This window comes from Physeter macrocephalus, chromosome 11 (assembly GCF_002837175.3).
Source record: "Physeter macrocephalus isolate SW-GA chromosome 11, ASM283717v5, whole genome shotgun sequence".
Lineage (NCBI taxonomy): Eukaryota > Metazoa > Chordata > Mammalia > Artiodactyla > Physeteridae > Physeter > Physeter macrocephalus.
Window position 1 is genome coordinate 24,242,230 of NC_041224.1, and position 23,018 is coordinate 24,265,247.

Consider the following 23,018-nt stretch of genomic DNA (forward strand, 5'->3'; position numbering starts at 1 on the left):
AAAAAAAAAAAAAAAAAGAAAAGAAAAGAAAAAAAAAGAATGACAAGACCCAAACCCAGACATTAAAGAGCACACAGTCTATTAGGGGAGAAGAACATCTGAAGAAATAATGACATTACCATATAATACATGCAATAATAGAAATATATAAAAAGTATAAACATAACAGAGCAGGGAATGATTATTTATGTGTGGAAGGTCATGTAAGGTTTCACAAATAAGATGTCAAATAAATTGGCCAAGGTTTGAAGTTAAAATATTTAAGTTGTATATGTATCCTATGTTTAATTCCGTTTTAACTGACTAATGAGTCAAGTGACTATTGATACTAGTGTTTATTGCATTGGATAAGAGAGAATCCTGAAAATAACTGGGGTTGTAGATATGACTTGGGAATTATTAAAGTCCAATAGGAGTGAGTTTGTTTAAAGTGGATTGGAGAATTGTTTCAGGCACTTGGGAAACAAAAAGGAATACATACATAGTCATGTTAGCCAGTCCAGTCATTTTAAGGATAAAGTGCTCACCAATATACATAAAATGTCATAGAGATAAGTGAAATATAACTGAACTATGACCACCAGATAGAACAATTTCAGTGACATAGTGAATCTGAGAAGTGACCCCAAAAAACAAATGAGAAGTGAAAATGCCCAGTGAGAGGAGACCTCTCTCTCAACAAGCTGGGATGACCCTAAGTTCAGTGAACATTTGCTAAAAAGACTCAGAGACCGGTCATGACGACGGTGATGACTTCTCTGCTCTGCGCGTTCACTTTCCTTTCCCCATTCTCTCCGTGGACCAGGTATCTGGATTTACTAAGCTAATACCTACAGTGTAGGATTCATATTCCAAATGATTCTGGTTTCTCTAAGAGAATTTTTTTCTTATATATTTTAATGCCTTTTTAGAACTGTATGCTCTTAACAAATGGAAAGAGAATTCCTCTTAAAGGAGTAAATTTTTTTTAAATTTATTTATTTATTTTGGGCTGCATTGGGACTTTGTTGCTGAGCGCCAGTCTTCTCTGGCTGCGGCGAGCGGGGGCCGCTCTTTGTTGTCGCGCGCGGGCTTCTCACTGCGGTGCCTCCTCTTGTTGCGGAGCACTGGCTCGAGGCACGTGGGCCTCAGTAGTTGCGGTACGCGGGCTCAGTAGTTGTGACTCGCAGGCTCTAGAGCACAAGCTCAGTAGTTGTGGCGCACGGGCTTAGCTGCTCTGCAGCACGTGGGATTTTCTCGGACCAGGGCTCGAACCCATGTCCCCTGCATTGGCTGGTGGATTCTTAACCTCTGCGCCACCAGGGAAGTCGGGAGTAAATATTTTTGTCTGAAGAAACATCCTGCTAAGTTGGCTTGAGGAAGACAAACTTTGTGAGTGCAGATTCCACAGGCACCAAGGCATCAGTGTTTGGCAGAAGCTATACTGCATGACACAAGGGGAAGAGCTTTTGCTCTTTTGAAGGAACCATTCATCTGTCTTCCCTGAAGAAATTTCCAGTAAGATTTGTTCTTAAATGCTTTTTGCAGTTTCAGTCTGTTCTTTGTTTGCTTTTGTCCTGTTGAAGGGACTGAGCTTCATGTCTGGGTCAACCCAGTATGAAACAGGCATCACATACATGTCAAAACCAGAGTCCAGGAAAGAAGACATATGAGACAGAGGACGCATCCTGGGAATCCCAGAACTTGGAAGGGAATTGCAGAATTGGGGAGTTTGAGTCACTTCCACCCAGGTGTCTGGGTAGCACAGAGGCCCTCAGTTCCAACTGGGTTGCACACTAGATAAAAGCATTCCTTGAGAATGCTTGAGAAAAGGGTCTACTGGGTCTGAACCCTTCTTTTTCAGCCTCATAGAAACCCACACGATGTTAGGCACACAGCAAGTGTTGAAAATATCTATTAATTGAAAGTTTGGGTTTTACTTACAAGAAAACCAAAAATATTTTAACTTCACAGCACATAAATAAGCATTTCTTTCAATTGTCTTCTACCATTGAAAAAAATGGTTTTCTAACCTTAGTAAATCCAATTCACCATAATGAGCCAAAATCTCTAACGATCCAATTCTAAACCATGATTTTGCAACACGCAGCACTACTGCACCTGAAAAAGAAACATTTATTTTAGCATAAACTATTTTAAACTACGCAAACACAGCATAATATGCTTTTCTTTAAAATGAAATTACTTTAATAAAAAAGAATACAGTGATTGGATTTATCAGAAAAACAATTAATTTACATCCTAGAAAGGGTCAAGGATTTTTCTGTCTTTCTTTACGCCTGAATCAGTTAGAATGTGAGGAAGCACAACGCCTTCAGAAATACTGAGGCCTCAACCTAGTGAAATGCTACTTGGTTAAACTGTTAGGCTCCCACTGTCTCCCCAGTTGTGACCTTTTCCCTGTACCTCACTCTGAAATACAGAATTAGTGGAATATTTCTATGGCACAGTCCCTGTACATGACTTCCATTTGTGTAACTAATTGGATATTAAGTTCAATTTTAAAAATTTGCATATGTTCTAACTTATGAATATGCTGAAGAAATACAGTGAATCTATGCATTTTGTGTTTGTTTGTAGCCTTCTATTTCCACCTTCTGTTCTGATCGTAGACATTAGTAATACAATTAGTAAATGAATTCATGCTTTTTTCTTATAAGGAATGCTGTACTGACATGTGTTTCCATGTCAAGGTGAGGTCTATCCCAGATGACAAAGCTGCTGCTTTGCCAGTGCTGTCCTTCAATGAAACACCATACTCGCTGCTACCTCTGGGCCTTTGTGCACTTCTCCCTGCCCCACCCCCTCTTCTCCCCATATTGAAATCCTTGTTAACTTTCTAATCTTGTGCTCAAGGTCAATTCCCACTTCCTCCATAAAGCTAACCAGATTACCCTTTTCCTAACCTCAGATTATTTATTATTCATTTGCTATGGAGTCTATAGTGTCTATTGCTATAGACACTATTGCTATAGTGTCTATGAAGACTGAGTTTCTTAAGACCAGGGACCACGGTATATACTTATTACTCCTGGACCCCCAGAGATGAATCCAGTGGTATGCACAGAAAAGGGCTAATTAGTATTTTCTGGGTTGACTAAGTTATCCATATAGTCAGGACTCATTCACTCTAGTAATCTGAATATTTATTTTCATGTGTTTTTTTTTTTAGCAATAAAAATACATTCACTTAGAAAAAAATATAAGAGCTCAATAGATGATTCTGAATGTTTACTTTATGAATAGCCATTGAATCACTGAATGTCAGTCCTGAAAGACATAGAAGGTGTCATCTCATCTAACCCCTCATTTTAGTTGGAGAAACAGGGGAAAAATGTGACTTGCCCAAAGTCACAAATCAATTCCCACAGAGCCGGTTAGAGGTTTCACGTATTCCTTTTGCCTGTCCAGCTCTTTTCCTACAGTGTCTGCTGGGCAAATATTAGGGAAAAGCACAATCAAAATATCTGTATATGACTTAGATGTGGAAATTCTATGAATGGCCTAAAAAGGAGAAATACTTGAGATAATTTGAAACCGTTAAGTTTGGTTTCCGAACCATCTAATTCAAAATTCAGATTAACAGGGAATTCCCTAGTGGTCCAGTGGTTAGGACTCTGCCCTTTCACCGCTGAGGGCCTGGGTTCAATCCCGACCAGGTCCTGGTCGGGATTGAACCCACAAGCTGTGAGGCACGGCCAGAAAAAAATTCATATTAACAATGTATACGTCATAGACATAAGAGTAGTGTTGTGCCCATCATATTAACAGTCTGTGATCGGAATCTCATTTCCAATCACCATAAACAAAAAGACCTAAATAGCTGTTAAAGCCCCATGCGCAGTAATAGTATGCATTTTATCCAGATAATATTAAAGAGGAGAGAGAGAGATGCCTTAAAGATAAATAACCTTTAATTCCTTTAAACATGAATACTCCAGGGGGATTATTATGAAAACCTTATCAAAACATATTTTTCCCAAAGTATGAAGAACATAAAATGTTCTCTTGGTGAATCACTATAAACATCAGTAAAAACGCTGGCCCGTAACACAGTGATGTCCAAGGGGCCCAATAAAGCAAGTAGGGCTGTCAGCGGTTCTCAATAGCTCTGCATTTTAAGTAGTTAAATATGTTTATTATTGATTTTCAGGTCTCCTGCCTCTCCAGAGATTCAGAGTCAAGTTTCTCTCACTCTTCCTTTTTCACTGCTCTATGTCACTTTCTCATCCCCTTTCTAATTTATTTCTGACCTACTAAAAGCTGAAGGAAAAGTTAACCGAACTTATTGGAAGTAAACATGAAGTAAGAGCAATCAGGATCTGAGGTAAGGTCTGAGGGGGTCTCCTAGGGAGGAAGTATATGCATGTTCATGCACTGGCTTTATAATGTTTTGCTGGCTGTTCATAAACTTCCCAGGTTAACTTTCCAGAAGTTTGTTGTTAGAAAAGGATGGATTAGTGATGTAAGGGTGTGGGAAAGGATATTCTCTTATAATATCATAACACTGAAATTACATCATGAAGATCCACAGGTCATGTTTTTTTTTGTTGTTGTTCTGTTTTATTGTTGTTGGTACACGGGCCTCTCACTGTTGTGGCCCCTCCCGCTGCGGAGCACAGGCTCCGGATGCGCAGGCCCAGCGGCCACGGCCCACAGGCCCAGCCGCTCCGCGGCATGTGGGGTCTTCCCGGACCGGGGCACGAACCCGCGTCCCCTGCATCGGCAGGCGGACTCCCAACCACTGCGCCAGCAGGGAAGCCCCCCCACAGGTCATGTTTTAAGAAGACCGCAAAGATGCCCAATTTCTGTTGTTCCTGAAGAACTTAGTCTAATTTTATGTAAGTGTTCTAAGAACTGTTATTACCTCGTTCTTTCACAACGTTTCCACTGTAGAACTGATCTCTCCATACTGCATCATCACTTACAACCAGACTGAAAGGTAAGAGAATCAAACAAAGTTATATTGTACTTTAACTGCTAGCAAGCTATCAAGAAGTAACTAAAACTATGAGAAACGATGAGAAATCTTGCTATTGGGGGTTTATTTGCTCACTTGACTGACACATTTCTGGAGATAACATGATGCAGTCCTGAAAGTTAGCTTCAAGGGAGAGGAATTACCTTGCAGCTCTGCTAGTGGGAATTCTGAGATAGTACATAGCCTCACTACACAAAAATTCTCTCATGGAGGAACGAAGCACAGCTCTGCCGTCGCCATTTCTATGGGTAATATGATAAAAAAGATTTTCAGTTATAATTAAGATAACATCCATTTTTACTTAGATGACTAAAAAAAAAAAAAAAGAAGTACCGGGAGTATGGGGTTTTTCCTGAGCCTTTTAATTGGAGCTCCCACTTTTCACCCTGCCTTAAAAAAAAAAACTAAATATTAGCAGATTTGTGTTACTATTTAGCAGAAAAGCTATTATTCAAGAAAACATGTAGTACCTGTTCATGTAAATTCCAATAAGATGGGCTCTTCCATCCCCGAGCTGATCTGCCCATATCCCAAACTAAAAGGGAAAATTATTCATGTTTATTAACCTTTAAAGCTTTTATTGTAATTTATAATCAGTTACTTTGCCAAAACTGAAAATGGAATAGTGCATTTTTAAGATTATAACAATCAACAACCTGAATAAAGGTGAAAATAAAATTCAATCCATAAGACATAACTGAAATTCATTTAAAAAACATAAATTTAAGACATATAATTAATTTCTTCATCATCTTATAGCTGAGCTCAAGCTTGTTGGGTGTAGAATACTGAGAACTGATCTATTTAATTCCAGAATAGCAACTAGGAATGATTTATAAGTAGAAAATTTGCCTATACTATACGCATACAATATAAAATCAGGAGCATACTGTACCTGAAAAAATTGCTTTTGAATGTACATGATTAACTGTTTCGAAACTTTTCTGTTAAAATTTGTTGTTTGTGGTTGTTCAGCTCCCAGCTGTGCCACATACGAGCTGTGGAAATTTGTTTGAGTTTCTTAATCTCACTGAGACTGACCTTTCACTTCTGTAAAACGGGAAAACTCTTGCCAGAGGGTTGTAAGAATGAATGCTAATACACGCAAAATGCCTGGCACTGTGTCCAACACACCCAAGTGCTCAAAAGATGGTAATTATTATTACTGCCAACAATTACTTGCTAAGTTAAACATCACTCTATTCTCTTAATCTTTTTTTTTTTTTATTTGCAGTACGCGGGCCTCTCACTGCTGTGGCCTCTCGCGCTGCGGAGCACAGGCTCCGGACGCGCAGGCTCAGCGGCCATGGCTCACGGGCCCAGCCGCTCCGCGGCATGTGGGATCCTCCCGGACCGGGGCACGAACCCGTGTCCCCTGCAGCGGCAGGCGGACTCTTAACCACTGCGCCACCAGGGAAGCCCCTAATCAATTAATCTTTAACTCACAAGAAAGTCACAGCAATTTCAACAATTGGTTCTGTGTTTCCTCTCCTTTTTTAAAAATCAGATTCCACACACTGAACTTGCTTCAACGTCTTGCTGTATTTCTAGAAGGTGCCTTCTTAATTGCTTCAGCATGTATAACATCCCCAATTAATCCTGACTTAATTTCTAGCAGTTCTAAAAATGTTCTACAGCTATCCTGGCAAAATTATATTCTATTTGCCCTTCTGAGGCTTTTATATTGACTCATTGTGCGACCTGACTTTGCCTAAATCTCTTGCCAAAACTCCACTGAATGAGTTCTCTAGCGATAATCACAGAAATGTTATATTGTGCTGCCCCAGTTTTATCAATTCCATTAGAGAAACTTACGCCCTAGCTTTATCACGAGAAATCACATCAGCTAATCTATATATGACATATTCTTTTAGAAACATCTTCTTGAAGTCTCAATATACTAATATTAGAAATTAATGCCAAATAACTTCTTCAGTAGGACAGCATTTCTACCAGCTGTTTATATTTGCATAAGGAAGTGATATTGGTGCTACTCTTACCTGGTGGCCCCCATATCTGTGAGCCAATGGAATGGATCCAAGTACTATCTTTTCACCACTTACAAACTGGATAAAATCATCTGTTTCTGAGACAGATAAATCAAGGTCCAAAATATCTTCTAGCACTTGCTGAGGCAGGAAAAGAAAAATCTTCTTACAAACTTAAGTAATCCTTTAATAGTTTTTGAGAAAATAAACTTCATGGAAAAAAGACAATTAAAAGAATAAACTTCTTCCAAAATTACATTAATATTTTCTCAGAAGAGATGTACCATACTTTCTATGATTATTTATGCCACTTGGGAAAATTAGGTGTATTAGATAGTTCTAAAATTGTTATGGTTTTCTTATTATGCATGGTAAAATAATATTCTTCCTAGTACATATTCTTTAAAGGAACTAGAAAAAAGTAAATGTCCTATTGTTATCCCAAATCCACCTATATCATGAGAGAATAATTTAGAATTTGTTATTGGAGCCCCTTTCTAAGAATTTAACTCATTTACCCCTTTTTTTCCACAAAAGTGTGTTTTCCTTGTAAGATAACTTTAAAATGAAACTGAGTACTAGGCTCCAGGAATAAGTATTAAAAAGTGACTTCTAAGAATGACATTCTCCAAGTTATAAATTTTAAACACAAAGATGATCATTTATCAATAGATTAACAATTTAACTCTGAAAAAAACATTACTAATTTTTTAGACAAAAGTTATAGTGAGTTAAGTGTTGTGAAAAAGCAAAGCCTAACCTTTGAAACTGCTACAAGATGTACTCTTGATTTGAAAGGAGTGGGGAAGGCAATTGAAAAAACACAGTTTTTCACTTCACGCACATAATTTTCTTTAACAGGATCAATTGGCAACACAGCTGATAAAAAGAAAAAAGACAGCCCTTCTTAATGTTCTCATTTGTTGCATATACAGCATTAATAGTCCTTAGAAAGCCTACAGTTCTTTAAGAAAATCAACTTAAACTACTATTTTGTTCATACTTTGTTATTTAAAGACTTATTTTCAACCATATCTATTCAATATTCATGTATACAGTATATTAAACTGTCCAAGTAGATGGGAGATGAAAAAAGTTTAAAACAAGACACATACCCCGTCTTCAAAGATTTTCACCTATGGGAGACCAATGGGATGTGCAATGTATTTATAAATAAGAAAATATGAATAAAATGAGGTGAGCTGCATTACAGTATCAGAATTACAGTACTGGCCAATCCAGGAGATCCGACGAAAAAACTATTTGGCACTTAATCACATTCTTTCTGCCCTTTAGAAAAATCATAATTAACTGAAGGAAACAGATGCATACAAAAATAACTCTAAACCAGGCAACAGATGTTCTACTAAATGTACAAAACTGCTTCCAATCCCATCAGAAACTTCAAAACATTTGATACATGCCTGTTCACAGGGCTAGAATTCTAAAAATTGCCTCTAAAGAAACTATGTTTCATGAAGTCCATGCACTAAAGCCCATGTACTTTATTTTAAAAGCTGAAGAGAAAAAAAAGAGCTTTGGGCATGCTTTAGATACTCAGAAAATGTATACTTTTAAGTACAAGTCTTAAAATCTTAATGTTTTCCTAATCCAAACAAATTAAAACAAAAAATAGAAGAGGATAGGTGTATTACTAAAACAAGGGACACAAAAACCTATGTTTCTGGATAGAGATTTCATCAGGATGTCACTGTCACCAAGTTATTTACTAAACATAATGGAAATCCAATCAAATTATTTACTAAACACAATGGAAATCCAGTCAAAAATCGTAGTAGGATTTTTTTTGAAGAAACAGAGTGTAAATCTGAGAAAATACTTTTTTAAATAACAGAAATGGGAGCTTCCGTATCATTTTAAAAATTGTAAAAATAACTAAAAATATTGCTATCCCCACAATAGATGCAAAAATCAATGGGACTCCATAAAAAGCACAGAAACAGTCCAAAGTAATGTAAGAATTCCCTATATAATGAAAACAATATTTTGAATCAGTGGAGAAAGGTGGCATCAGGTCAATTTGTTCAATTGTTTGGAATAACTCCTATTTATTCCACACAAGCCTAGGTGAACTAAACGTCAGTTATAATAGAAACAAGAGAATTCTTATATCTTCTCCATATGAGTAAGAAACAGGCAAATGTGGGTCAGATTTAGCTCTTTACACTTTCCCCTAAGTCCATGGTGAATAAGGCAGCATCATGGAGGAACAAATGGGTAGTCAACCAAAAAACAGATTTTAGTATCCATCAAGAAAACCTGACTATGATTAGGAGTAGATGATCCAATAGTGTATTTTCTTCTTTTAGGAGAGCCTCTGTGTGGAAATAGACTAAATTATATAATTAATTCATTATCTTTTATGATGCTCTAAAATTTTAGTAGAGCATGGGCAGTATATAATGTTTCACTAATACTTATTTTTTGTACTGATTGACTCACATTTTGGCAAGGGAGCTGATCAGCTAACACCTGTGATCACTGGCCATGGAACAAAAGACTAATTGCTTCAGAGGTACCCAATCCTCACCCTTGTTACATTTAGCTAATTAATCAGCCATAGACTCAGACCCCAGAGAAAATTCCAAATGCATGTTAACCCGTTATCTTAACATTTTAGAGAAATCGGTAATAGAAATAAGGGTATTATTTCAAGTCTTCAGAATTCAGTTTGGTCTAAGAAGATGAAATGCACAAAAATTGCTAACCTTTCAGTGCAACTCTTCTCTCAATGAATGTTCTTACCAGAGTTACATTGATAATTCATTTATCAGTTACCTAATAACATCGGGATGAGATGTTTCTATGCAGTACTATGAAACAATATATGGTTATATTTTGTATATAATCTCTCCGTGGCTGTAAAACCTGGTCCTACCTAATGTTTTGAACGGTATCATTATAATGCAAATAAAATATCTTCGAGTGTAGCCAATTCTCCAATATCAAAATAACTTTGAAAATGTTTCAACTGTACACTTATTCCATTTTTATCAGTGTTACTAGTTGTTTCATTTGTATAAGTACAGTCAAAAAGGCCCAAGCCATTTCTAGACTGTGCACAAGAGGAGTCTGTTCTTTGGCAATTACTTGCACAGCTTAGACAATGTTTTAACTTTCTAGACTCATGCTTGGCCTAGTTGGGTCAAAGGAGCTACTTTGTATTCTGCATGTCCTGTTGGTGGGTTATTGTTCATGGGAAGTTTAGCTATACTATAATGGTGGAGGCCTTCACAGATTTCATCTGCCTTCCCTACTTAGCCTTGCCAAATTACATCTTTTTAAGAGCCAGGTTATTGTTTTAACCTGGGTAAACAATTTCTAAATGAAAATGGCATAACAGAATTGTGTAGTGCTCTACCAACTATGTGAGCTTGGGCAAGACACTAAATTCCTCTGTATCTGTTTCTCTACCTATAAAAAATGGGCAAATGAAAATATTCTAAGTCACAGGATTGTTGCAAGTACAAGTGTTTACTGCAACACTCTATTTTGGCCAACTCCACCTGTGGATATTTCTTAATACATAAACCTAGATCAAGATAAGCCACAGGTGCATATTAACAACCTTAATTTGTAAAGCACCTGGCATCTTTTATATAATATTCTTCAAAATTGGGGGTAAAAAACCTCAATAAAACTGACATTTTAAAAAACTTATTATATGCTTTTATTCAGTTAAAAAATTTTGAAGATAAATGTAAAAACTGTGCTCAGCTATACGGGTACTTGCATTCTTTAATGCAAAATGCATGAGTCAGAAATACAAGAAAAAATATCAGAGAATCACAGTTGCCTGTTGGCTGGTCTGTTTCCTCCTAAGAGTGAATTTTTTGAGGACAGAGTTAAGTTCCTTCTGTTTCTGTATCCCCAATGCTTACACTTTCTCTGATAGGCTTTGTGCGTTTGTATGCATGTACTGAATGATTAATTATATCACGACTTCTCTTATAAAGACAGGCTCTCACTACCATGAGAAGAGTAGATCTGGCCACAGAATTAAGGAAAGGTCTTTCTAACCCTTATCGGGCATTAATCCTGTCCATTCTCCAGTATTCCCTGGGCTGGTTACAAGTAGGTTCAACATTACCAAATATTAAACAACTTCGCACAGCTCAGTACACCCACGAGCGGGACTCACATATCCAGATGTGAGCAAGATTGCCAAACTAGGCCACAATATACCTATAAGGTTTTCAGAGGAGAGCGTCCAAAAGTCGAGAGACGAGGCTAACCTAACTTCTCTTTCACAATAGCCCTGCTCGGGGTTTGACTTGTTACTGTAAAGATGCAAAAGGCTGGCACTTCCTTCAAGGCCAGGTCGCCATAAGGAGCAGACGACAGCGTGGCAGGTAACACCCAAGAGAAGCAGCCGCGGAAACTGGAGCCTCCGGATTAGGCAGCAAAACGGGAACCCGATGCTTTGCGTCCTTCTTCTGCCTAAATACGCAGAAGGAAATTTCGTGATTGTTCCTCGGGCGCCTTGTAGCATTTCTAGATGACAGCCGGTCTAACAGGGGTGCACTTTTGCGGAGACTGCTGGAGGCACCGGCTGGGCGGGGTCGGGGGAGGCCGCTCCTCAGGAGGAAGATCACGCTGGTTTCTCCCGAGCCAGCGGCGAGCGGGCAGGGCGGAGTTAACGAAGGGGTCCAGCCACCCCACCGCCGCTCAGCAACCGACGGTCTCTCCTCCACCTCCCGGGCCGGAAGCGCCCTCGGGAGGAGCGAGAAGGGGCGGGGCTGACGAGGCAGTCGCTCTTACGCTGCCGGACTTCCGGCTCCGGGTCCCGGCAGGAGGGGCCGCCGGGCCAGAGGCGGAGCTGCAGCTCTGCCGCGACTTTCAGACGTGGACCATGGCCTCGTGCTGGTGGCGGTGGCGGCGCGGCTGCTCCTGGAGGCCGGCTGCGCGGAGCCCCGGGCCCGGCTCCCCCGGCCGCGCAGGACTGTCCGGGCTGCGCGCCGCCGCCGCCGCTGCCGCTCGCGCGCAGGTGAGGCCGGGAAGCGCGCGCCGTGGCTGGGCGCAGAGGTCACCGCGCCAATGACAGCGGCGCCGCAGAATGAATGAGGGCGAGCTGCACGAGCGGCGGGCGGGGGCCGCGGGGCTGCTCTGGGACGCGACCCAGGGCTGGCGGGGCACCGAGGACGGGACAGAGCCGAGGGGTGGGCGCCCCGCGCGGGGCTGCAGAGCTGTGTCTTGGGGACAGCGGAGCGTCTCGGGTGTGGGGAAGGGGCGATGAGGACCCAGGTCCCGGGGAAACGCAGGTGTGGCCCAGTGGTCTCCTGGGGTATGCGTAAAGCGTGGAGAGCGTCTGCAGGTGTTTCCTCTCGAGTTACAGCCAGGGCTTCGGGGGCAACAGAACTTAATTGGGATTTTAGAGCAGAAGGTGCTCGGAGCGCTCAGAGATACGGAGGGTCCGGTAGCCTCGGAATAGGCGGAAAAGTCTCGTGGAGAACGCAGGGCTGATGCTTAGAGTGGACCGGAGTTCAGTCCTGCGGTAGTTGCTTTGGAGGGAGGGCACACCTGGACGGGCTGGAAGGAGAAGAGGCCTGAGGATGTCGCAAGTGGAGAAACCTTCATCTTTAAATCGACCTATGACTTCTTGAAGCCGACTCCGAATCTGAGCACTAACTATGACTACCTGACGCTCTCCCCTGCTGCCTTTGGACTCCATCTCATTTTTCTCCCTTTCTGGTCAGTTTAGCTCCTGTGTATTGACAAGTTTCTATGGCTCTGTGAGTCCTTTGCCGCACTTTGTAGTGATTAATTCTTAGTGTACCACAGGCTAGGCTCGTACTGGTAAGCATAACCACGCAAGGCCTGTGGACTCACTGTCCTTTTAGAGACTTATCCGGTCACATAGTAATTGTATGTGTTCTCTCATCCGCAAGACTCATTTTTTTTTTTAAGTTTATTTGAATTTAGGACTCTTACGTTTCAGTCAGATTTGGTACACTTCCATGTCCATCAAAGACCATTTCTCAATATGAATTATGTAGTATTTCTAAATGTCTACTTTGGGATACATATGCATACATAATCACAACTTATCCAAAATAGACATTTGGAGAGAGAATGGCAGCTGGGCTAGTCTATGGATTAGACAGTAAAGAGAGAATATGGGCAAAAGAGAGTCTGCTGGGATCCAATTCTGTACTGTCCTAGCCAGCCTTCAAATATTTCCAGTACCGCAGATGAGGATGTTATTTGGAGAGATGGATGCACCCACCACTGATGCCACTGATACTTCTTTTCTTTTTTTTTTTTTTTTTTTTTTTTTGCGGTACGCGGGCCTCTCACTGTTGTGGCCTCTCCGCTCCCGACGCGCAGGCTCAGCGGCCATGGCTCACGGGCCCAGCCGCTCCGCGGCATGTGGGATCTTCCCGGACAGGGGCACGAACCCACGTCCCCCGCATTGGCAGGCGGACCCTCAACCACTGCGCCACCAGGGAAGCCCCAACTTCTTTTCTTTGATGCTCCTTTTTTTTTTTTTTTTTTTTTTTTTTTTTTTTTTTTAATTCCATGCCTTAATGACCACAAGGAGGAGCTTTGCTGGTAATGCCAGTACCGTGTATTTCTGATTCGTGTCAGTGGTATTTTTCACTGTAAATACATGAGCCTTCAGGTGTCTGCCTCAGGAGGGTGTGTTTTGGCTAGTTCAAGTCTGTTAGGGCCTGATAGTCCTTGGGGACAAAGAGCAACAACAGTAAAGCCACGCCCATCTCTCCCAGCACAGCTCCACTTTTCCTGTTTGTATGTTCTCTCAACTTCTTCATTGGTAGTGTTCAAACATCTTGGAATAGGACGGAAACCAGTGTGTATCTGATTGTGCCAAATCACTTGTCAGTATGTCTTGATTCTTACTCAGCATTTTCTCCTTTTTAAAAAAAGTAACTTCATGAGAGGCAAGGTTGGCTTTCAGGGAGAATATGCGATGGAAAGACACAAAATCGGAATTGGGAGATGGTTGCTGCCCGTGCTAGTAGTGGCACACTAAGTGGCTCCGGTTACACCACTCCCTTTGAATACTTTCCTGCTCTCCTGAGCACCTCTAACCTCACTTTGGGAAACACTGCCCGAAGGTACTCTTAAAGCAGAAGATAGCTTGGTTGAGTACGTACCGTATTAAATGTACACAGCTAAGAGCTTTATATATGATCTCTAAATTAATCTTAGCATCTCTGTGAGTAGATATTATCCGAAAGCTGTCTCAAGGTAACTACCGGGAAATGTTGGGATCTGAGCCAAGATCCACCTTCCAGGCTTTCAACAAGCTACGCTGTTGCACTGCCCAGTGGTTAAGAGCGCTCTGTATTAGCTGTGTAATTTTAACTCTTCACCCCAAGTTAGAGGTTAGGTCTCAGATTGAATAAGCATTATAATAAATCCTAAATTCGTGTGAATCATTTTTGCATGAAGGCTGACAAAAGTAGGTTAAGTGTCATGTAATGGTAAAATGAAAGGATTATCACTTTTTTCCTTAGGACATTTTAATGCCTGGGGTGTCATAAATGTCCTTACTGGTTTAATGAATATATAATGCTATGGTGAAAATAGAACTCAGGACCGCCTTCTTTGGCCACTGCCTGCCTGGCAAAGTCAACCTTTATTGTCATTTTAATATGTCTAAGGCAGGGTGTGTTCACTAAAGAAAATTCAGAAAATATGAATTTTAAAAGAATAAAGCAGAAAACTCCCACAATCCTATTTATTCCAAAATAACTTTTTAATAGCCTGGTTTATATGGTTCTAAACCCTGTTTTCTGTGGATTTTATTTGTGTGGGTGTACACATTTTTAGTGGAATCACATAATGCACACAGTGCTGTAGGTGCTTTTTTCTTTTGATATATTGTAAACATACCTGTATTACAGTTTTTCAGACTTTTCTGAATTTCAGGTTCCCCGGCTGTATAAAAACAAGTAGTTGTGAGAGTCAAATAGTGTGAAAACACATTGTAAGGCTTTATTACCTTAGTTTTCTTTTTCTACTGCTAAATCCATCCTTTGTCAAGGTATTTTCTTCAAGTATTCTGTAAGAGCCCTTCACACATCAGATTAGTAAATTAGTGATTTTTGAAATGCCTGTGTCCCTGAATTCTTCAAGTTAGCTGCTCTATCTGTGGCTCCCCACTCCTGTGCACAATAATTGTTGGAACTATTTGTTGGCACCACCTCTGAATCCTTTAGAAGTCGTCTCTTGTTGTTCTTGATCTCTCATGAATATTATCAAAATGTGCTGCTGAGCATGCTTGTTTGTTGATATTACTTTTCAAGAAGTACCATTTCCAAGTATATTCAGGAACAGTGGCTTGAAATAGGCAGTGTTTGTGTAACTATAAATTTCTTCCTTAACTTTGAAATCCTTTCTTTTTCACTGTCTGGGCAGATGCTTTTGGGATCTTGATTATTCTTTGTTTTAAACCAAGTTAAGACTTTAATAGAGTGTAAACCACACTAATCCTTACTATTCTCTGCCCACTCTTAGCTAAATGGAAGGGAATTTCAGATCCGGAAAAGATAGATGTGAATATGGAGCAGTCTTTGGGGGAAGGGATAAATTATAGATGTTTTTTATTTTCTGCTTTTTTCATATTTATATTTTCTGTAATGATGAATATTGCTTTTGTAATAAGGAAAGAAAACTTTTTATTTTTTATAAAGTCTGCAGTCTAAATGGACAACTAAAAGATAAAGGTTACTTTTATTATAAATTATGGGAGTTTGAATTTATCTAGTGTTATAAACAAGTTTTTCACAAATATTCTTACAAGTTTCTTAATACTTTTATTTTATAGATGTCCTATTTTAATCTTGTGAAGAGTTTAACATCTGCCTTTCCAAATATGTATAGTATATCACGGTAAGTTTATAATCCGTATTGCAACTAAAATTATTAGCCATACTGCCAGTAAATTTCTATTCTAAATTGTGGTAGGCTAGTCCAACAAATTGGATATGCTGTTTAACTAAGTGCCACAATATCTGCTCTATGTGATCTCTGCCTTTTGAAAAAAATGGGAATACAGTTGTCCCTTGGTATGGTGGAGGGGGATTGGTTCTAGCCACCCCCCCACCTCAGATACCAGAATTGGGGATGCTCAAGTCTTATAATATTTGCATACAACCTACACATATCATCCCATATACTTTATTTTTATTTTTTTAAAGGAACATTTATTTATTTATTTATTTATTTATGGCTGCGTTGGGTCTTTGTTGCTGCGCGCAGGCTTTCTCTAGTTGCAGTGAGCAGGGAGGCTACTCTTCGTTGTGGTGCGTATGCTTCTCCTTGCGGTGGCATCTCTTGTTGCGGAGCACGGGCTCTAGGCATGCGGGCTTCAGTAGTTGTGGCACGTGGGCTCAGTAGTTGTGGCTCACGGGCTTATTTGCCCTGCAGCATGTGAGATCTTCCCAGACCAGGGATCAAACCTGTGTCTCCTGCACTGGCAGGCGGATTCTTAACCACTGCACCACCAGGGAAGTCCCTATCCCATATACTTTAAATTTATTTATTTATTTATTTATATTTATTTTTGGCTGCATTGGGTCTTTGTTGCTGCGTGCTGGCTTTCTCTAGCTGAGGGGAGAGGGGACTACTGTTCGTTGCAGTGCATGGGCTTCTTATTGTGGTGACTTCTCTTGTTGCGGAGCACGGGCTCTAGGCACAAGGGCTTCAGTAGTTATGGCACATGGGCTCAGTAGTTGTGGCTCACGGGCTCTAGAGCACAGGCTCGTGGGCTTAGTTGCTCCGTGGCATGTGGGATCTTCCCGGACCAGGGCTCAAACCTGTGTCCCCTGCATTGGCAGGTGGATTGTAAACCACTGTGCCACCAGGGAAGCCCCTCATCCCATATACTTTAAATCATCTCTAGGTGATTTATAATACCTAATACAACGTAAATGTTGTGCAAATTGTTGTAAATACAATGTAAATGCTGTGTAAATAGTTGCTAAGCATGGCAAATTTTGTTTTTTGAAACTTTCTGGAATTTTATATATTTATATATATAAATATATATATTTATATATATGAGTATTTTTTTTTTCAATTTGAGGTTGGTTGAATCCACGGATGCCGAACCCATAGGTATGGAGGCCCAACTGTATAAAATTTAAACTCAGAACACAATGAACATGGTTTATATTTCTTTGATTTTGTGGGTTCCCAGGGTCCTGGTTATAAAAATTGATGTATTGTTGAGCAAGATCAGAATTCTCTTATGTTTTTCTAAATTATAATGACCTTTTTGTATTCATGCGTAATTTCCGGCAGGTATCTGGGCTTAAATTTTCCATCGTCATACTGTGCTGTATATATATGCATAGGTCTGTATAATTCTTACTTAAAAGTGAAGGTATCTCAGTAAAGTAACGCTCAGTCTTCCACTGTGTGCATTTCTGCCTCTCCAGGTTCCATCACATGACGCCAGCAGTGTGCTGCTGTAGTAAAACACGGAGCGGTGAGGAATACACTGATCCTTTTAACCTTGGCTGGAGAGACTTGAAAGGTCTGTACGAGGACATCAGGAAGGTAAGATATTTTTGACGATGCTGTAAAGTAATGTTGATTTCTTAGAATTATGAGCAAACAGTGCAGGTTTTCACACGTGTGCCGTGCTGTTGCAGACTTGATTCCCAAATGTCAGGTTTCAAATGTTTCTTGAGCAACAAGTGTGAGGCATCTTGGAGGATGCAATGCAAGTTACTATCCAGAGGGGGGTCATGGCAGAATTGGGAAACTGAAGGAAAAGGTACAGGCAGCATGTACACGTCCAAAGAGTCATCTAACCTTTCCTTGCCAAATCCATCACATGCTGCAGGCCTGGTGAGGCTATGAAGCCTCCGGTGACTCCTGCTACTGTCTTCCTGTCCAGTTCTGAATATCAGTGCCAGGCTGACCCAAATAGGGCTTTCTTCACTAAGCATTCTTTTCCCCAAATTTTCAGTGGCCCCCAGCCTCACGTAGATTCTCACATGCTGCCCAGAAATGTTCACGTGCCCGTGGTCAGCTTCCTTCCCGTTTCAAGGTTCTTCACTTTCCCCCTGCAGCCCCCTCCCGACTCTCCTGTTTTCACCACTTCCTGTCCAGTGGACCCAGCAGAGGCCGTGAAGGAGGAACTCCCTGAACGCCTGCTCTGGGCCGTTTGCAGCCCACACTTCTGCGTGCCGGCCTTCTCCCCTCCCACCTCAGTGAAGTCGGGGTTCCCTCCTTTCCAGCTTCATCCCTGTACCTCTGGTTAAGTCCCATCCCCTTTGCCGCCTTGGGGCCCTAGGAGCTCCTCCTGCAATTCCCTGTTCTCCTGTCTTTATCTGCAGACTTGCCCTCTTCATTCTCTCTCAGATCCATTTTGGATGCTCCTGCTTCTTCCTGTTTGTCTTTTAAAGGACCATCCCTTGACCCTGTGTCCTCCTACCCTCTCCCTTCCAGTATTCTTGGCCTCCCTCTCTCTTTTGCCCCTTCACCACTGCTCTGCCATCGCACTGTGCCTTCCTTTCCAGCCTCTCCTCGGAAACGGCCTTTGCTTCCTTCCACCAAATCCGGTGGGCACTGCTGGGTTGTAGCTTCCCGGACTCTTTGAACATTGGACACTGTTCACCACAACCCTGTCTGAGAAACCCACCTCTTGGCTTCTGCACTCTACACCTTCTCCTGACTCTTAGGCCATCCCTCAGTCAGCTTCCTGGGTTCCTCTCTGTCCCCTCCACCCCACCCCTATTAATTGTGCCGTTCCCTGGGGTTCTGTCGGCTCCTCTTCTCTCTCTGTCTTCAGTTTACCCATTCCCATGCTTATGACTCCCACATAATATCTCCAGTCCAGATGGAATTTTCTCTCCTAAACTTGGTCTGCTCACTGGGCAGCTCCCTGGAATGTCCATGACTGTCTCACACTTGGCAGATCTGAAGCTCTACCTTTTTCCACAGATTGTTTTTTCTCTTGTTTTTTCTGTTGGTTGGAGGTCGCCACCCAGGAACCTGGGGAGGATCCTCGACGCAGCCCTCCGCTTCCCCTCCACACCCTCCTCGTCTCGTCTGTCTCTTGCCTTCAGTCCCCAGCCTTGCTTTCCTCCTCCCGCCCTCAGCCTGAGCCAGAGATGTCCCCGTTGTGCTCCCAGAGCAGCTGCACTTACCTCCACGACAGCAGTCCCCCCGCAATATCGTTTTCCTTCCCCCATCTGGACTCTGAGCTGCCTGTAGGCAGGGGGCTGTCCTATTTATCTTTGAAACCTCTGCGTTTATTATCGTCCTTGGCACTGAGTCAGTAACTGAGGGAGTGAGTGACTGGCCTGCTGGACTGTGTTCACTCGAGCCCTGCTGAAGGTCCTTTGGGTCCACTTGTAGCTCGCATTGCTCCCAGGGCGTAAGCTCTGATTCTCTCCAGCAAGTCCCTGAGGGACAGATACAGTAAACACACATGCCCATCACCAGGAAGGCTCTCCCTCCTCTTCAGAAATCAAAATCCTGCTTATCCTTTAATCCCCAGTCAAAGCTTATCTCCTCCATGAAATGTTCAGTTTTTCTTATCCACACTGATCTCTCCATTCTTTGAACTTTAATGCACTTAACGTACGGCATTGTTCAAGTTACCACCATATTATTCACTGAATATTTCACATTTTTAAAAATTTTGCTTTCCCAACTCAATTGGAAGCTCCTTGCCATCAGGTAAACCATGTCTTACACTTTCCCTATGAACCTTTGTCTTGTGTGGCTGAGCCAGACTCTGACCCCTGCTCTTCTCTCTGGCCATGTCTCGTCTTCCAGCCCCTGATACCCACTGACCTCCTGCTTCATTGGCTCCTGCACTCCCCATCTTTGTCCTCTCACCTCCATCTTCCAAGCTGCAACCAGCCCTGTTTCTTTCTCTCTCCAGCTGTCACTGGCCATCTGATGCTTTCCTCCCCCAACCTGCTATCTCTTGGAGTCATGGGGTGGCAGCAGTGCCCACCCCAGCACTGAGGCCCCTGGGGGCGAGCCAGGCATTGCGTATGGTCCAGCCACACACAGCCAGCTTTGTGGCCATACAATGTTGGAACCGTTTCCTACTGAGTGTTGAATTTCTCAGTTGAAATGAATACACTAAAATCAAATCAAAGTTTGTTTGTTTGGTTTTTTTTTTTGTAGTACGCGGGCCTCTCACTGTCGTGGCCTCTCCCGTTGCAGAGCACAGGCTCCGGACATGCAGGCTCGGCGGCCATGGCTCACGGGCCCAGCCGCTCCGCGGCATGTGGGGTCTTCCCGGACCGGGGCACGAACCCGTGTTCCCTGCATCGGCAGGCAGACTCTCAACCACTGCGCCACCAGGGAAGCCCTCAAATCAAAGTTTTGTGAAAGAAATCCCACTGACTGTGCAGTTATGATGCTGTATTGACGCAGAGAAACTTTGTTTCAGGAACTATTCATATCTACAACAGAACTTAAGGAAATGTGTGAATACTACTTTGATGGAAAAGGAAAAGCCTTTCGACCAATTATTGTGGTGCTAATGGCCCGAGCCTGTAATATTCATCATAATAACTCCCGGTGAGTTATTTACTTTCTCCCCTTTCTTGTTTTTATATTTGGCAAACCTTCCTTCCCAAGGTTACTGTTTAGTCTCCTGTTTAAGAAGTAGCATGTATCTGAGAATTCACTTTGTGGTAATCAGTTTCTAGCTTTGTGTTCCCAAGGTCACCCTGGAGTCTAGTCTGGGCATCTTCCTTTTCCATGCTTTTTAGTATCTGTGGAAGAACAACCTCAGCTGCAACTAAACATTTTGGAAAGAATTTTCAAAGCCACATTGAGTTTTCTCATTCAGAAGTAAAGAATACCAGGATGTATGCATACTTGTAATCATTGTACACACGGGGCCATTAGGTTATAACCATCCACAGGTAGATGGTTATAAAGTCATGAGTTAGGCCTGGATTCTGGGCACCACACCCGCTGCAGGGCCTGACTTCCTATGGCCTTTGGAAACGTGCCAAAGAAAAATCTTCTTAAAAGAAGGCATTTTGACTATCAGTCTTCAACTTTTATGTTTCAAACGTGTAAATTTTTCAAATATTAAAACAACTACAATGTTTTAATATTAAAGGAAAACGACAAAGGACCCATTGCCATTATTTTTTAGACTCTTTGCCATGTTACTGGAGTGTCTTCATAGTTTTTTTTGTTACCTCATGTAATCTATTGATGTAACCTCCAGTAAACTGTAATGTACTCATACATTTCCCTAGTGTTGAACATTTGCACTACATTCCCTTTTCTCTGTAGATAACACTTTAAGAAATGCCTAAGGTTTGCCAGCACTAAATTTAAGGTTGCTGTCAGAACGAGTGTCAGATGTTGCTTCTTAGCACATGCTTGCCTCTGCCCGCAGCCGTTTGCACCCCGCTGCTGTGCCCTTCCAGCTCCAGGATATGATTCCATGCTCACGGGTGCCTCCCACTTACCCTGAGACTGTCCGAGTGCTCACAGTATAGTTTGAACAAGCAGTGAAATCTCTGGCAGTGACCGTTTTCACATCATCAGGACCACTTTCACTTCACCGGAAGGCAGGGTAGCAGAAATGCTCCCTCTGAACCAAACTTGAAATACCCCTCACATGGTCTAGAACTGGGTTTCTCAGCCTTGACTCTGCTGACTTTCGGGGCCAGATAATTCTTTGCCGCGGGGACTGTTATGTGTCTTGTAGGGTGTTTGGCAGCCCCTCCCCTAGTTGATGATGACCAAGAAATTTCTCCAGACATTGCTAGATGTCCCCAGAGGAGCAGAATCGTCTCTGGTTGAGAACCACTGGTCTAGAGATAGTGTGTGTTTATATTTTTAATTTCTCAGATTAACACACAATACAGTTCATCACCCTCACAGAAAACAAGGGAAGGAAAATATTCTGCATTGCTCACGTTAAATCCTGTCAGCTGTTATCCCCAGAGTCAAAGTCTTCAATTTACCTCATTGAAACTGTATAAACTGTTGGTTGCAGAAAAAAAAATGGGAGACTATATACCCAGAAAAGGCATTGCTACTTTAAAAAGGAAGTTCAATTCTGCCTTCTCCAGGGATGTTCTAGCTACAGCTTCATTCTCCCCGTAGCTGACGGGAGCAGGGCTTGCTGAAGGCACAGTATGGAGGCATCGGGATGTGAGTCGTGACTGTGGCGTGCATTTGGGTGGTACAGTAGCTTAACGATATTATTCTCCAGGCCCCAGCTTCTTGAGAATACTTACTTCCTGAGGACCCTTTTGGGTCAGGCTCTTAATAGGCCAAATATCTAGCTGTTAACTTCCAAGCCACTTAAAGCAAGAGGGGGTGGGGAATGGGGGGAGAGCCTGGGCCATTTGTGATTTTGCTTGCTGAAAGAGGTTTAGAACAACGTGGGGCAGAGGTAAAAGATTCTGGGCAGGACCAAGCAGGCCTCTGTTTCTAGCTGATGCCACCAGCAGCCGTTCCACTACTTCACCTGCCTGCTTGTTGGTGTTCGCAGAATTGCAAGAGGCCTGCTTCATCATTTGACAGTCACAGTTTAATGGCTCCTCTAAGGCTTATTAGACATCATCGTCTTGCTTCTGAGATGTGTATTAAATAGGTTAACGGTAATCCTGGAGGGGATTTTAGAAAGCAGAATAGAACAGATACCTTAAGAAGTGGGAGGGGGGCGGAACTACCTTCTACTGAGTTTCTCTTTTTCCTGTATTAAGCTTGTTTGTCGTCCATTATGTGTTCCCTGCTAGATCACTTCACTGGGAATTCTTAACCTGAGGTCCGAGAAAGCTGGGGGGGTGGGGGGTCTGTGAGCCCCTTAGAACTGTGCACAGAAATTGTCGTATGTTTGCATGCAAAGGTATACATGGCTCATAGCATATTCTTAAAGGGTAGTATGGCCCAGAAAACCTTAAGACTTCATCTTTATTTTTCTTTTTTTTTTAACATCTTTATTGGAGTATAATTGCTTCACAATGGTGTGTTAGTTTCTGCTTTACAACAAAGTGAATCAGTTATACGTATACATATGTTCCCATATCTCTTGCGTCTCCCTCCCTCCCACC

The 23,018-nt window shown here is 42.0% G+C and overlaps 2 protein-coding genes across 9 annotated transcripts in view; one reads left to right on the forward strand and one right to left on the reverse strand.

Annotated features, from left to right (window-relative positions):
• Nucleotides 1-11,731, reverse strand: part of LOC102985610 (protein adenylyltransferase SelO-like) — a 28,830-nt gene extending 17,099 nt beyond the window's left edge. For 2 of the 4 annotated variants that reach the window (XM_007108961.4, XM_007108960.4), the window contains exons 1-8: nt 11,176-11,720; nt 7,730-7,848; nt 6,982-7,110; nt 5,452-5,516; nt 5,315-5,371; nt 5,125-5,223; nt 4,868-4,935; nt 2,013-2,100 (exon numbers count right to left, since the gene is read on the reverse strand). In XM_007108961.4, coding sequence (XP_007109023.2) covers nt 2,013-2,100; nt 4,868-4,935; nt 5,125-5,223; nt 5,315-5,371; nt 5,452-5,516; nt 6,982-7,110; nt 7,730-7,848; nt 11,176-11,482 — 932 coding nt within the window. In that variant the 5' untranslated portion in view covers nt 11,483-11,720. Of the gene's footprint in view, nt 1-2,012; nt 2,101-4,867; nt 4,936-5,124; nt 5,224-5,314; nt 5,372-5,451; nt 5,517-6,981; nt 7,111-7,729; nt 7,849-11,175 lie in introns of all 4 variants that reach the window. The other 2 variants (XM_055087818.1, XM_028495808.2) reach the window with 2 other exon arrangements.
• A 96-nt stretch (nt 11,732-11,827) lies between these two features.
• Nucleotides 11,828-23,018, forward strand: part of PDSS1 (decaprenyl diphosphate synthase subunit 1) — a 58,247-nt gene continuing 47,056 nt past the window's right edge. For 4 of the 5 annotated variants that reach the window (XR_002892678.2, XM_024129685.3, XM_028495976.2 and 1 more), the window contains exons 1-4: nt 11,828-11,977; nt 15,785-15,849; nt 17,400-17,520; nt 20,381-20,511. Coding sequence is in view for 4 of the 5 variants with exons in the window: in XM_024129685.3 (XP_023985453.1) it covers nt 11,843-11,977; nt 15,785-15,849; nt 17,400-17,520; nt 20,381-20,511 (452 nt within the window). In the remaining variant the exon portion in view is untranslated. Of the gene's footprint in view, nt 11,978-12,414; nt 12,682-15,784; nt 15,850-17,399; nt 17,521-20,380; nt 20,512-23,018 lie in introns of those variants that run through there. The other variant, XM_028495977.2, reaches the window with a different exon arrangement.